At 36.0% G+C, this 15,242-nt stretch overlaps 1 protein-coding gene across 1 annotated transcript in view; it reads right to left on the reverse strand.

The window, feature by feature from the left end:
• The window catches only part of Galk (N-acetylgalactosamine kinase), a 75,631-nt gene that overhangs the window by 10,746 nt on the left and 49,643 nt on the right, over nucleotides 1–15,242 (reverse strand). Inside the window, exon 5 of the mRNA XM_090390378.1 lies at nucleotides 3,500–3,724. Within this exon, the coding sequence (XP_090246504.1) occupies nucleotides 3,500–3,724 (225 nt within the window). The remainder of the gene's footprint in view (nucleotides 1–3,499; nucleotides 3,725–15,242) is intronic.

The raw sequence follows: 15,242 nt of genomic DNA on the forward strand, positions 1-15,242 counted from the left end.
GAGCGAAACTGTTATATTAGTACCATGTTGTGCAAGGATTGCCACAATTTATCAATCATGCTGGAGCAAAACCATGTTGTAGAAGTACCATGTTATATGGAGGTTGCCTGTATTGGCAAAAAATGATTCAAGAAAGCAAGCTTATACAGCATCAGCAAAAAAAGAAAAAATCATCCCATTTCACATATCCATCCCCTCCAAAAGTCTGTCTAGTTCTTCCTTGAATTTATTCAATTTATCCACTTCCACAATAGCAGATGGAAGCTTGTGCCTGCAATCAAACACCCACTGGCTGAGGGCAAAGCCACACATCTATTCTGCAACCATCCTTCCTCAATTTGAATTTATGTCCCCCTCATATGCATAACCTGAGCAAGAGGAAGAATCTCAACAGTACTAAGTTTTCACAAGCCATTCAAAATATATTCCATGCCAGAAAAGTGCAAGGCCAACAAAATTACTATCTATTATAGAAGACCCTAATGGTATCACAACCGTATTTGTTTGCTGCTGGTATATATTTTTCCACATTATTACATAATGTTAGTCACAATAAAAAGTCATTCATGTGAGCTGCAGTGTATTTCTGTGATTATTTGTAAATAAATGTCTAAATTTTTTGGTATTAGTATAGTGCAAGGAAGACACAGGATTTTACTGCACTGACCTAAAAAAGTAGATGAAAAAATAAAAATCATGCACTTCCCTCCTCATGTAGATAACTATCCAATTGACCATTGAATTTCTTCAAACTGTCATGCCATTTCTATCTAAACGTCCTTTTATTGCACTCTTAATCATTGTTTTGAAGATTTTCTTTACCACTGAAGTCAGACTAACCAGTGTCTAGTTATTGACTTTACTCTTAGAACTGCCTTTATGTATTGCACTTCTCCAATCTAAAGGAATCTCTCCTGAGTCCAAAGATGCCCTCATAATTAATCTCAATGGTTCAATACACTCTTTAGCCACCTCCCTCAAAATTATTGGGTATATACCATCAACTCCAGGAGCCTAACTTGCCTTTAGGGCTCGAAAGTTTTTCTAATAAACAGTCATCTGTAATTTCGAAATCACTACTTTCACATGGCTCAGCCTTACTTACATAGCCTCTCCTCAACATAAAGGGCCTTTTGTCAGTCTGTTCCTTGCACTTATGACTTTTGCACTTGACCAATGCAAAAGTACTTATTCAATTCATCAGCTGGGTTATCTAAGACTTTTCCACATCCAGTACAACAAGGATCCTATCTGATTTGTTTTTTTCCTTTGTAGTCACATACATGAAAAATTCTATGTCCCCATTCTTTGTCCTTTTAGCCAATGCTTTCTAATACACAACCCGGGTGGCCTCCCTAATCTTATATGTGGAATTATTACATATCAACTTGGCTTTTGTAAGCTTCAGTTCTTTTCATTGCTCTGTAACTTTCCAATGCTATAATTTTTCTGCCATATTAGATCAGCCATCTCTGTATTCATACATTTCAGCATTCTCCACTTGCAATATTTTCTTAATGGTATTTATGCATTCGTGGCAATTGATTTTTGCTTTAAAAGGTATTCCATAATCCAAACGTATTTGCACTCCCTCCAGGCCAGTTTTAGGGTAAGGCCAAGTAGGCACTGGCCTAGAAGTGGCAATTACCCCTAAACCTTGCTGCAAATTGGTAAACTTAATTATTCTAAAAAATGGAAAGCTTTGCATCGGTAGCAGGGGGCACCATCAGTCAATGTGGCTTGGGGGGCACCATATACCCTTATGACTCAATCCACATTTGGAATTTTATATTCAGGTCTGGAAACCATACCTTAAAAATGGCAGAACTTCTAGAGAGGATTCAAAGATAGGCAACCAGACTAGTGAAGAGTACATATTGCACCTATGAAGAATGACTTACAAGATGTAGATAACAAAACTTCGCTTGGCAATAGATAACTTGAGGAAGCTGACTGAGGACTACAATGAACCTGAAAAGAAAAAGTAAATAAATGAGGAAGTTATATTTTCATTTGTAGGAGAGACATAAGGAATAACAGAAGGCAGAATGCAATGAAGGCAGTGTGTTGAGGGTGAGAGCCTGATAAAATTTAAAGCAGAATTTGGTCATTTTTTGGCTTTGAGAAAGCTGTGAATGACTGGGATTTTTTTTTTTTCTTTTTCTTTCTTTTTTTTTGTGCAAATGCAGAAAGTTCTTTATTGAATCATTTGGCCATTCTAATACTATCTGAAACATGAAACCTCAAGCTGGCCATCAGTAAACTAAATGCTAAGGCTATCTCTACTCTCTCCAGCATATTCAAGGAAAAAACTTAAATTAAGAAATGATAATTCACTCTTAGCAAAAGGAGTAATTGAATGTCAGAATAAACTTTCACTTAGTTTTGAGGAGGCAGGGAATTCCAAGTTTAAAAAAGGCTTATACAAATATTTAGAAGAAAGGCAAATGAACTGAATGAAAGTGATATGGAAAAGTCCCGTAACATATTTAAGGGCTTAAGCCTCAGGCTGCAAGAGAATTAGACAATGTACAAGTTAGTGCAAATGCATCATATTAGTATGCAGCAAACTTTGAATTAGCAAAAACGGCATCGTTTTAGTTAAATCTCATTGTGAACACCTTCACGAGTTGCCATGATATTGCACTACTTCGAATAAGTAACGCTTCACCAAAGGATAAGACTATTGTTACTTATTCTCAACAGATGCCACCACCCAGACAGCACCATTTCGGGACTATTTGGCCCTTCTTCGGTAGGTACCCTGGTGATGCAATGACGACAAAACAGTAACGCTTCGCCAAAGGAATCTTCTCCTTTGGCGAAGCGTTACTTATTCGAAGTAGTGCAATATTATGGCACCTTGATGTGACGGTGTTCACAATGAGATTTAACTAAAACAATGCCGTTTTTGCTAATTCAGAGTTTGCTGCGTAATAACTTGTATGTTGTCCCATATTATTTATTTATTATTTTTATTTATTTTTTTGGTTGCCTGATACTACATAAACTTGATTCTTTGCAATTTGACAACAGTAACATTAATGCAGTAATTAACAGTAACATAATCTCTACTTCAACGTTTTTGAAAATAAAAATTGACATTATAAAAGTTGACCAAAACAGAAATGCCTGGGCATGGTGAACTATTTGTATAATTATAAAGTGAAAAACCACATATTATTGAACCAGATGTCAAGAAGGAAGGAAAGAAGGTTAAGTTATGTTAGGTAAGAGCTGCAAGGAAAAAATTGAAAATTCTCAGTGTTAACATGAATTTTTATAATACAGTAGAGCTTCAATAATTCAAACTGAAGGGACATCAAAATTCTTTTGAATTATCCAAACTCCGAATTAAATAATCCTTTTTTATAGAATAGGAGGCTCAATGTGCAGAAAAATAATTTTAAATAACCAATATTTCGAATTAAGCAATTTTGAATTATCCAAGCTCCACTGTATATCATATGAAACAAATTTCTGATTAATACATACTTACCTTGAATTCAACAATGTGACTAGTATTGTTGGTTAAATATATATCCGCAAATTCTTCCACTGTAATGCCAAGAATTTCAGAAATTTCAGTTCTTGTGTAGGGACTAGAATGAAAAGTATCTATCACTAACTGTGCCATTTCACAAAGTGATAAACCAACTGCATCTTGCACATCACTAAGTAGTTTGAAGTTTTGCCATTTTAGTTTACAGCATTTAGCCAAAATCTATGGAAAAATGAAGGCAATTTAATCAATTAACAAATATATTAAATAAGTAAATGTACAGGGGATCCTCATTATCCGAGGATAACTGGTTCCAGAAAATTCCACTTAAAACGGGGACCAATTTTCATAATGTTTGTTATTTAAATCTTAGTAAAATAATAAGAGGAGTTTACCTCAATATAGTACGTAGAACACTTCCGTATGATACCCTCCAGAAATTAAAACGAAAAGAAAAACCGACAACTTACCGGTACATTAGAGTAAATTATAAATAATTAAATAATCAATTTAACACAATTCAAATAAATTTAAAACAATTAAAAATCAATTAATGCAATTAAAAGAATCTAACGAAAATATTCAAAACGATTTTCCTTCCTGAAGCTGACAACGCTTTGACTGTATGTCGTGATCACAGGAATGAAAATTCATTCCTGTATTTTGAATGAAATGAATGACATGAAATGAAATGAACTCCTGAATGAAAATACATTCCTGTATTTTCATTCCTGTGATCCGACATACGGTCGAAAAGCGTTGTCAGCTTCAGGAAGGAAAATCATTTTGAATATTTTTGTTAGATTCTTTTAATTGCGTTAATTTGATTTTTAATTGTTTTAAATTTATTTGAATTGTATTAAATTGATTATTTAATTATTTATAATTTACTCTGCTGCACCGGTAAGTTGTCGATTTTTTCGTTTTAATTTTTGGAGGGTATCATACGGAAGTGTTCTACGTACTATATTGAGGTAAACTCCTCTTATTATTTTACTAATAATATTATCAACGTAGAACATATTGAGTATTACAACTCTGATTCAAACTATCTAGTTATTTAAATCTATATAATATCTCTGTAGATTCACCATAGACAGCTCTTAAAGAAAAACTATGATAGTAGTGTGAAAAGCATTATTTCATCTGTATCTCATACTGTGCTCATCCTTCACGAGTTGTCCATGTATTGCACTACCTCGAATAAGTAATGCTTCACTAATAGAGAAGACTATTGTTGCTTATTCTTGGTGGGCACCAACACCCAGATGGCTTTTCATCAGTGGGTGGGCAGGTACACTGGTATTCCAAGTGAAACGTTACTTATTTGAAGTAGTGCAATACATGGGCAACTCGTTGCAAAGGATGAGTAGATATGGTGTATCTACACCTATATCAATACAGGCATATCTCGGTTAACGTTACCTCTGATAACGAAGCCTCGATATAACGAAGTCCGCAATTTCAAGCCCCATTTAACATAAAAAAATATTCCAATTTAAGGCCAACGCCCGACAATCATCCGATTGGTGACTGACGGCGACTCGTTACGTATTCCCGAGCTGCGGGCATGTCTGTTATAACAGTTTTGCGCGTCAATCGCGTAATTTAGTTGTTGTTTACATGATTGACGTTGTTTCAGTGTGGCGCATTGCAATAATCGACGTAGGTTCTTTATAGCATTACATAACGTAGATTTTGTAAATTTTAATAGAAATATTTTTGTTTTAGTTAATTAAAATGTCAGAATCAAAGAAAAGAAATTTCTTTGGAAACTAAACTAAATATCGTACGACGTGTTAAAAGCGGCGAAAGAAAATCCGATGTGGCACATTCTTTAGGGTTAGCGCAATCAACTTTAACAACCATACTAAGTCAATCAGAAAAAATAAAACAGTCTGCTCAGAATTGTACAGATGTTACAGCGGCAAAATTAACTCGCTTAAGGAATCCAATTTTAGAAAAAATGGAGAAAATGTTAAGTTTGTGGATAGATGATATGTCACAACGTCATATGCCTTTAAGTCAAATGGTGATTCAAGAAAAAGCATTATTTTTGTTTAATCACCTGAAATCTAAACAAACTGAAGAAATTACGGAAACCTTTGGGGCTTCTCGTGGTTGGTTCGAGAAATTTAAAAAATGGGCCAGGATTCATAGTGTAAAATTAACAGGAGAAGCTGCAAGTGCAGATGTTGAAGCTGCAAATAAGTTTCCAGAAAAACTAAAGGAAATAATTGAACGTGAAAATTTTCCACCAAATTTGGTGTTCAATGTTGACGAAAGCGGTTTGTTCTGGAAACGGCTACCAACAAAAAGCTTCATTTTTATTGAAGAAAAATCAGCTGCTGGGTTTAAAGCAGCCAAAGACCGTTTAACGTTACTCTTTGGATCAAATGCCTCTGGTGATTATAAATTAAAATTGCTATTAGTTTACCATTCAGAAAATCCGAGGGCGTTAAAAGGTAACATAAAAATGAATTTACCTGTAATATGGAAAGCAAATAGAAAAGCGTGGGTTACCAAGGAGTTACTTACTGATTGGTTTGTTAACCACTTTTGTCCTGGAGTAAAACGGTATTGTCAAAAAAACAACTTTGAAGAAAAAGCTCTTTTGTTGTTAGACAATGCTCCGGGACATCCTACTGATCTTAACACGTTGGACACATGCATTCCTGTCAAAGTTGTGTTTCTTCCAGCAAACACAACTTCCCTGATTCAACCATTGGATCAGGGAGTAATAGCATCATTTAAAGCTTATTATCTGCATCGAACTTTAAGCAATTTAACTGAACTAGAGGATAAAGTGGAAATGACAGTTAAAACTTTTTGGAAAAACTACACCATTAAAAACGCAATTGAAAACATTGATAGTTCTTGGAAAGAAGTCACTAAGAAATGCTTAAATGGAGTTTGGCGCAAAATATGGCCAGAAGTTGTACTAGAAGAAGAAAATAACATCCAAGAAATTAGAAATGAAGTTATCCAGATGGCTCAATCAATAGGTTTCGAAAATGTCGATGAAGAGGATGTTAGAAATTTATTGAATGCAGAAGATGATGGTTTTTCAGTGGAAGATTTAGAAAACCTTGTTAGCAACGAAGACAAAGATAATGAAGGCGAAGTTAAAGAAGTTCCTGCCGAAAAAGTGTTAACAACCAAAGATTTAAAAAGGTGCTTAAATGACATTGAAAACGTTTTAAATTTTTTTAGTGAAAATGATCCCGATTTAGGAAGAAGTGTTATAGTTAAGCGATCAGTGTTAAATGCAATAACTCCGTATAGGCAATTATTAAATGAAAGAGAAAAAAAGCATAAACAATCAACTTTAACCTCATATTTTAAAATGTGATTTCACTTTGTATGTAAGTTGACTGTTTATTTAATAAAACTTTTCTTTGTTCGAAAAAAAGCTTTTCATTTTCTTTACGTAGGAACGTATCCCTATTCTGGCCATAGTATTTTTACCTCTGAAAACGAAGTTTCGCTTAACGAAGTAATTTCGTGGAACACATCCTATTCATTAATCGAGGTATGCCTGTATTTGTAAAATGATAAGAGAAGTTTACCTCAATATAATATGTAGACACTTCTGTATGATACTCTCCAGCAATTAAAATGAAAAAAATCGAAAATCTTACATTACAGTAAAAAATAATTAGAAATCAATTGAACACAATTAAAAATTAAATAAATGAAAAGAAATTTAATGCAAAAAGAGAAGGAAAATTGTTTTGCGCAAGTTTCTCGTTAAATTTCTTTTAATTAATTTATTTAATTGCTGCATTAGATTGATTTTTAATTGTTTTTTACTGTAACGTAAGATTTTCGATTTTTTCGTTTTAGTTGCTGGAGAGTATCATGCAGAAGTGTCCTACATATTATATTGAGGTAAACTTCTCTTATTATAATACGTTACACAATGTAAGGTTAAGTAAAGTTTATTGAAGTTGCACTATTTTTCAGTTGTACGAATAAAGAACGAATCCAGAGTTGTTTTTTTTTGCCTTATTTTTTCAGATAAAATTGTGTCATAGCATTTAGTTATGTCTTTAACTTCAATGCTTAACATTTGTTGCACAATCATGAAGAAGTAGTTCTCACAAAAAATATTCAATTGCTTGATCAATTTTCTCAAGGGAAAAAGCTTTAATTCTTTAATTTTCAAATCCTCGGATAATGGATACTCAGATACCAGGGAACCCCTGTACATAACAAAGAAAATAAATTAACCCCAAAAACCTTATAAATATTATTTAAAAATAAGTCATTTAGCCATACCTAACAACTACAAAAATAGATATTTTTAAAACTAATATAATGTCTGAATGGTATGTTGCACAGGTTAACTTGATCAAATTACTTAAAATGAAAGCACAACACTGAAATACATCTAGCTTAGCTTCATCTTGCTTAACTCTGTGAAGTCTGGTAAAGTGGGAAACAAAAAAAGGGGGCATAATGGAAGAACTAAAGAAAAAACCAATAACTGAACACATACAAAATTATAGGAGAAGATGGAGGGATCATGTACAGAGAATGGATAACTGAAGAATCCCAAAAGAAATACTATGTTATGAGTCAACAGCGAAGAGATCTGTCAGTGGAAATGGCATGAGGCTGTAAAAGGAATAGGTTGTACGAGGCCTGTTAAAGCTTAATGCCATCTTCACTCAAGTCTCATGACAAAAACAGATCCTAAACTCTACACAGAAAAAGAAAGCATTATGAATGGATTGGGCACTTCCTGTGAAAGTATACAAGCCTGATCTCATAATGTACATAATTATGTCGATGTATCACTCCAACATGTTACCAGGCATATGGGAGGCAGATTTTGAATATAGGGTGTATAATGTACACAGAGAGGACAGATAGTACACAAGGGAAGGGGGAGGTGGAGTTATACCCTTATTTAAGAAGCACGTAGAATCTAGGGAAGTGTTCTCTGTTGAAGCAAGTTGCTTGTGCAAAGTTCAGTCCACGTAAGCAATGGGAAAACAAAACAGAGTAGGAGAGTGTTATAGTCCTAATGACTGTGATAACTATAATGAACAACTATATAGACAAACAGAGTGAGCCAATAAATCAGAATGTCTTATAAGGAAGGATTTTTAACTTTCCAGATATTAACTGGAATTTGTGGATTGGTCATTCACACCACAACAGAGCATATATAGTTGTACTGGTTGAATGTTTTCTGCACCAACACATCAGAGAGGCCTGATCAGTGGCCAATTCTTCATGCATTAAGAATCCGCAGATAAAAGAAACATTAGGGGAGAGTGATCACAGTGTATTGACGTGGGATTTACTTAAATATTTAATACTGTCAAGAACAAAAGAAAAGGCTTTTGTAAAGGTGGCTACTGTGGTCTCAGGCAGTTTTTAAATTCTATTCACTAGGAACAAATGATGTTACCAACAAAAATTCTAAATGGGAAGAATTCAGGGGAAGTAGTTGTTGAAGCTACTAGACTTTTTGTACCAAATAAAAGATTCCGTCCAAGGCTTAGTCCTAAATGGATGTCATATTAACTGATCAGACTGCACAGCAGAGAAGAAAAATATGTTGGATGCCTATAAATTATAATGTGACACAGAATGCTTCCAGTAGATAGTGGTCTGCAATCAAGTAAAAAGGGAGGTTAGGCAAGAAAGTAAATTACATGAATACAAAAAAAATAAAAAATAAATAAATAGCAAATACTATTTGCTATTTCTTCTTTACTTATGCAAATACTACAAAGGATGAATCACATGATATGCTATATACATATGGTATAATTGTTGATGATCCTGCTTAGATTGCTGACAAACTGAAGAGATATTTTGCATCTAGGTTCACAAGGAGAATGTTTTAGAGATGGTAATGCCTGAAATGTGTGATATTTTAAAAGGGAGCTAAATGATTTCATCATTACTAAAAGAAAAGGAGGGAGGGATAAAAAAAAATTTTGAAACTAAATGTAAATAAAGCACCTGGAGTGAAAGGCATATATCCAATTATAATAGAGGAAGCAGCAAAAGAGGCAAGAAACCTTTAGCTATAATTATGAGAGCACCGTTGGGCTCAAGGGAAGTCCCTGTGGGCTGGAGATGTGCAAATTTTCCCCAATTCACAAAGGTCAAAAGGTGAAGTGAATAATTACAAACCCATAACCTTGACTTCTGTTCCAGGGAAAATAATGGAGCCACTGGTAAAAAAAAAAAAAAAAAAAAAAAAAATATTGCAGGGTTTGTTAAGGGGTGGGGGCAATCTGTCTCACCAGCTACATTCAGCAACAAAGGGACTGGATATAAATAATTTTAACATCATATAATATTAGCATTAGTACAGACACATAATGCAAGGAGACCACAGGCTTTTGCTGCACCGGTGGGGGGGGGGCAATAGACAAGAAAATTTATGCACTTCCCTCCTCGTCTAAGGTAACTATTTAGTTGACATTTTTCAGCCTTAACTAGCTGTCAAGGTAACTTATTTCAACAATCAATGACTTGCTTGCCAAAAGAAAAACTTCCTGTACAGTAACACTTTTGCAGATCTCACCATGCAAGCTTCCTGTCTTTGGGCCCTTTCAAGAAGCTCAATTTTGTTTTTTAGATGAGGTCTCCATATCCAGATACAGTATTCCACATGTAGCTTTCAACTGCCTTCATCATCATCATCATCATCAGCCATTTTCAATCCACCGCAGGATGAAGGCCTCTCCAGCAACTTTCCAGTTCCTTCTGTTTTGAGCACTGGCCATCCATTTACTACTCAAAAACTCATGAATTTCATCTATCCATCTCCGCCTTTGTCTTCCAGGTTTTCTTCTAGCTCCTCTTGGGTACCATTCTGTTATTTTCTTAGTCCATCTGTCATCATGTCTTCGAGCTATGTGTCCTGCCCAAGACCATTTTAGTTCTTTAGTTTTGATAAGAATGTCCTTTACTTGAGTTTGCTGCCTAATCCATGTGTTTCTCTTCTTATCTAACAGTCTGATTCCCAATATAATTCGTTCCATTCTTCGCTGTGTAGTTCTTAGCTTCTCTTCCATTCTTTTGGTGAGTGCCCAAGTTTCACTTCCATAAGTCATGGTGGGGAGTATACATTGATTCATTATTTTACGTTTCAGACAAACTGGGATATTGCTCTTCAGTATGTGACTATATTTCCTGAATGCTATCCATCCAAAATTTATTCTTCTCTTGACTTCCAGCCATTTATCATTATTACAGCTAATAACTTGTCCCAGATAAGTATATGACTCCACCTTTTCAATTACTGCTCCTTCAATCATTATTTCCCTTTCCGTGGCATACTTGTTCATCATTACTTTTGTTTTAGCCATATTCATCTTTAGTCCAAAATCCTTACTAACTGTGCATAACTGATTAAGATTTTCCTCTAATTCTTTGGGATCGTGGCTTATGACCACAATGTCATCTGCAAATCGTAAATGGTTTAGGTACTCTCCGTTCACATTGACTCCTTTCTGCGACCAGTCTAATCTTCTGAAAGCTTCCTCAAGGGCAGCAGTAAACAGCTTCGGAGATATTGTGTCTCCTTGTCGAACTCCTTTCTCGATTTTAAATTTGCTACTGTCTTTGTCTATCTAATAAAGGATGTAGCACTCTCATATATTTTCTTCAAAATCATAATATATGGAGTATCTATGCCTTGTCTTTCCAGTGCCCAAAACATTGCCTTATGCTGTATGGAGTCAAATGCCTTTTCATAATCCACAAATGCCAGGCATAATGGTGTTTTATATTCATTTGCTTTCTCCATTAGCTGTGATATTACGTGAAGGTGATCCATAGTTGAGAATCCCGTCCTAAAGCCAGCTTGCTCTTTCGGTTGATTCTCATCAAGTATTCTTTCTAATCTGTTAGTAATGACCCTTGTGAACAACTTGTGGATATGGGATAACAAGCTAATTGGTCTATAATTTCCAATTTCTGATTTATCTCCTTTCTTATGCAGCAAAACTATGATTGCATTATTCCACTGCTTAGGCATCACACCTTTTCTAATGCACTTTGTGAAGAGCCTTGCCAGTTTTTGTGTTATGTCTCTTCCTCCCAATTTTAACAACTCTACAGTAACTTCATCTTCCCCCGGGGCTTTCCGATTCTTCATTTTCTTCAATGCATGTTCTACCTCATCGGGAAGAATATCGGGTATGTCGTATGTGTTGCTACTTTGCAATCCATCTTCCCCACTGCTGGTATCATTCCCTCGCTCCTTGTATAGTTCTCTATAGTAGTCTTCTGCTATTTGAATTATGCTTTCTCTGCTGTTTATAAGTACACCATTGCTATTCTTCAGTTTCAGTATCATTTGTCTTTCTGTATTACTGCTCATGGCTGCTGATTTAAATCCTTTGTTTTCCCTTAATGCTTGTTCTACTTTTCTTGTGTTAAATCTTCTTATGTCCTCTCTGAGTCTCTTTCTAATGGCTTTGCATAACTCAGTATACTCAATTTTCTCTCTGTCAGTGTTTTTCTTGCTCTTCATTTGTCGTCTTTGATTCATCATGACAAGTGTTTCTTGACTAATTTTTTCTTCTTTGGATTTCTGTTTCCCTATAGGTTTCTTGGGCTTTATCACTTTCAGAAAGTTGTAATATTCCTCATCAATATCTTGGTCCTGAGCAGTCTGCAGAAGCTCAAACTTGTTCTTAAGTTCCAGTACATACTGCTTTTTCTCCCCCCTCTGTTATTTCAAAGACCTTTGTATTATTTACTCGAGTCAGTTTTTTCCTTTCCTTTCCTACATCTATATCAAGTGTACATCTTACCATTCTGTGATCACTTCCAACATTTACCTTATTCAGAACGGTAACATCATTCACAATATATCTTCTGTTAGTGAGGATGAAGTCGATTTCATTAGTTGTTAATCCATTTGGATTCTTCCATGTCCACTTTCTGTTCACCCTTTTCTTGAAAAAAAGTGTTCATTACTGACATTCCTTGAGATTCTGCAAATTCCACAAGTCTTTCACCTCTTTTATTTCTTTCACCAATTCCAAAATTTCCTATAGTTCCTCTTTCTGTGCTGTTTTGCCTTTTTCCAACCTTAGCATTGAAGTCCCCCATAATAATAGTGTAGTGGGTTTTCTGCTCATCTAGAAGACTCAATTTCGGTGTACATTTCTTCAACCTCTTCATCATCATGGCTCGATGTTGGTGCATAAATCATTATAATCTTTAGCTTGTACCTCTTAGAAATCTTGAGTATTAGTCTTGACACCCTTGGTGATGTACTTTTGAATTCCAAAATGTTGTTTTTAAAATCTTTATGGACCAGAAACCCAACTCCACCTTCACTCCTTTCACTGTTACCATTGGTGTACAGCAGATTTCCACTTGATAAACTTATAAGTGATTCATTTCTTCTTCTTGTTTCAGCCAAACCGATGATATTCCAATTCACATTTTCTAATTCCTTTTCCAGCTCTAATATCCTGTCTTCACCGATGAGTGATCGTACGTTATAACAGGCCAAGTTCAATTTCCGTGCATGGCAGCCTGGTCGTACCCAGAGATTCTTAGCACCCTCTGCTTCCACTCTGATCCTCTCGCTGCCGTAAGAGGGAGAGTGAAAGCTGCTGGGGACTGAGGGCCATTTGTATTGTTGTGCTCTCATTGCTGGAGGGTTTGGTCTTTTCCTCTTCACGCTGACCAGGCGTCTTGAAGAGAACCACTCTACACGTTCGTTGCCACCTAAGTGACGTAACAGGGCTTACCATCGAGAAGGTGTGCATGAGTGGATTTTAGGGAGGCAGGCCAACCGGACTTCTCCTAAATCTTCTGTAATAGAGAGATATTGGATCCATCAGTGCTTTAGGCTGAGTGTCTGATAACACACAGGATACCTGTTCCCCTCTAAGCCCCCTCTGCCTTATACAGTGGAAACAGTCAACTGCCTTATACAGTGGAAATCATGACTTTCCCCATCTCTACAACATATTGTTTAATAAATCACCAATAGAACACCATGGGCTTTCATGGCCACCTGTTTACACTGATCAGAGAACTTCATATTTGCCCATAACTCTGGATCCCTTTCTTCCTCTACTGCTTTTAATTCAACCAACAAGTGTATACCATATTTCCCCATGTATAAGGCACACCCTTTTTCAAAAAATTTGGGGTCTAAAAACTGGGTGCATCTTATACAGTGGTTGGAGACTTTTTTTTTACTTGCATTTCCTGCTTTTTTGCACTTGTTGTGTTTCACACTTGTTACTGGTACAGGGTGGCCACTGAAAGACTGAAGGGTTTGAAAAAGTCATAACTTGTTCATTTTTTTTTTTTTTTTTTTACAGGTTATAATAGAGCATCCCTTGGAGATTAAAATGGCTACGTATGATGTCCAGCAACGGGTAAAATTCGTTGGGTTTTTCTATTCCAGTGAAAGATCAGTTATTGAAACTCAGAGAAAATACCGGCAACATTTTAAAGTCCTCCTAGCTATAACATGATTCGGAACCTAATCGCCCGGTTTGAAAGAACTGGATCAGTCGGCGATCTTCCGGGAAGAGGTCCAAAGTGCACTGTGAGCACTGATGCAGCGGTGGAAGCTGTACGGCAGAGTGACCTTGAGGCTCCATCTGTGTCTACCCTTCGTCGCTCTGCTCAACTAGGCATCGCCAGAACATTGCTTCAGAAGATTCTGAAAGGGTGGTCAGTCTTTCAGTGGCCACATTTTAATCTCCAAGGGATTTTTTTTTTTTATGTAAACCCCAAACACGAGAGAGGTATTAGAACCTATAGTACTTAGTACCGTGCTTGGGTGGATGTTGAGAAGACGAAAGAAGATATTTGTTGACATTGGACTTGAACTTCTGTAGACTGTAATTTTCAGGAAATACAAATGAAGGAAGGTTGTTCCAGAAAACGGCAGTTGAATGAATAAACGAGGACGATGAAAAGTTGGTTCTGTGAGTTTGAAGTTGGACAGTAAATGGATGTTGGCTGGTGGCAGGACGTGTTCAGACTGTTTTGAAAGAGAGAGCAGGAATTATAGAAGCCAATTCAGAAGAACAGTGCACATGGAAGTATCAGTAGAAGAGGCATGAAGCAGAAACAGTACATCTATGAGAGAGCAAGTGGAGAGACTCTGTTAGAGATGAATCATTAATTAACCTAACTACCCTCTTCGGAATGGAATCAAGAAGCCTGAGAGAGGTTTTGGTGGCATCACCCCAGATGTGGGAACAATATTCCATGGCAGGGCGGATTTGCCATTTATACACAGTGAGCAGTTGTTTGGAAGAAAAGTAATGACAAGAGCGAAAGAGAAAACCAAGTTTTTTAGATGGAGAGGAAGCAATATTTGTAATGTGCTTGTGCCAAGAGAGATTAGAAGTCAGGGTAATCCCCAAAAGAGATATATCATTTTGCCTAGAAATTGGAGTGTCACTAAAGATAAGCATAGGAGCAGAAGAATCCTTTTGGCGAGATATAAGACAAGACTGAGTTTTAGAAGGGTTGAACTCAACTAAGTTGTCTTTGCCCCACTGGAGAATTACCTGACGATCGCCGTTTAAGGAATTGGTAGCAGATTTTCAAGAAATTGAAGCTGATTGAGCAGGACAAGGTTTCTCAAAATGGAAAGTGGAATGCAATGTGCTATCATCGGCAAAACTATGGATAGGAATTCCAGTCAATGGAAGAAGGTCATTAATATAGAAGAGGAAAAGAGTGGGGGAAAGAACTGAACCTTGTGGGACACCGGCAT

Source organism: Mastigoproctus giganteus, chromosome 2 (genome assembly GCF_048544385.1).
Source record: "Mastigoproctus giganteus isolate SK-2022 chromosome 2, ASM4854438v1, whole genome shotgun sequence".
Classification (NCBI taxonomy): Eukaryota; Metazoa; Arthropoda; class Arachnida; order Uropygi; family Thelyphonidae; genus Mastigoproctus; species Mastigoproctus giganteus.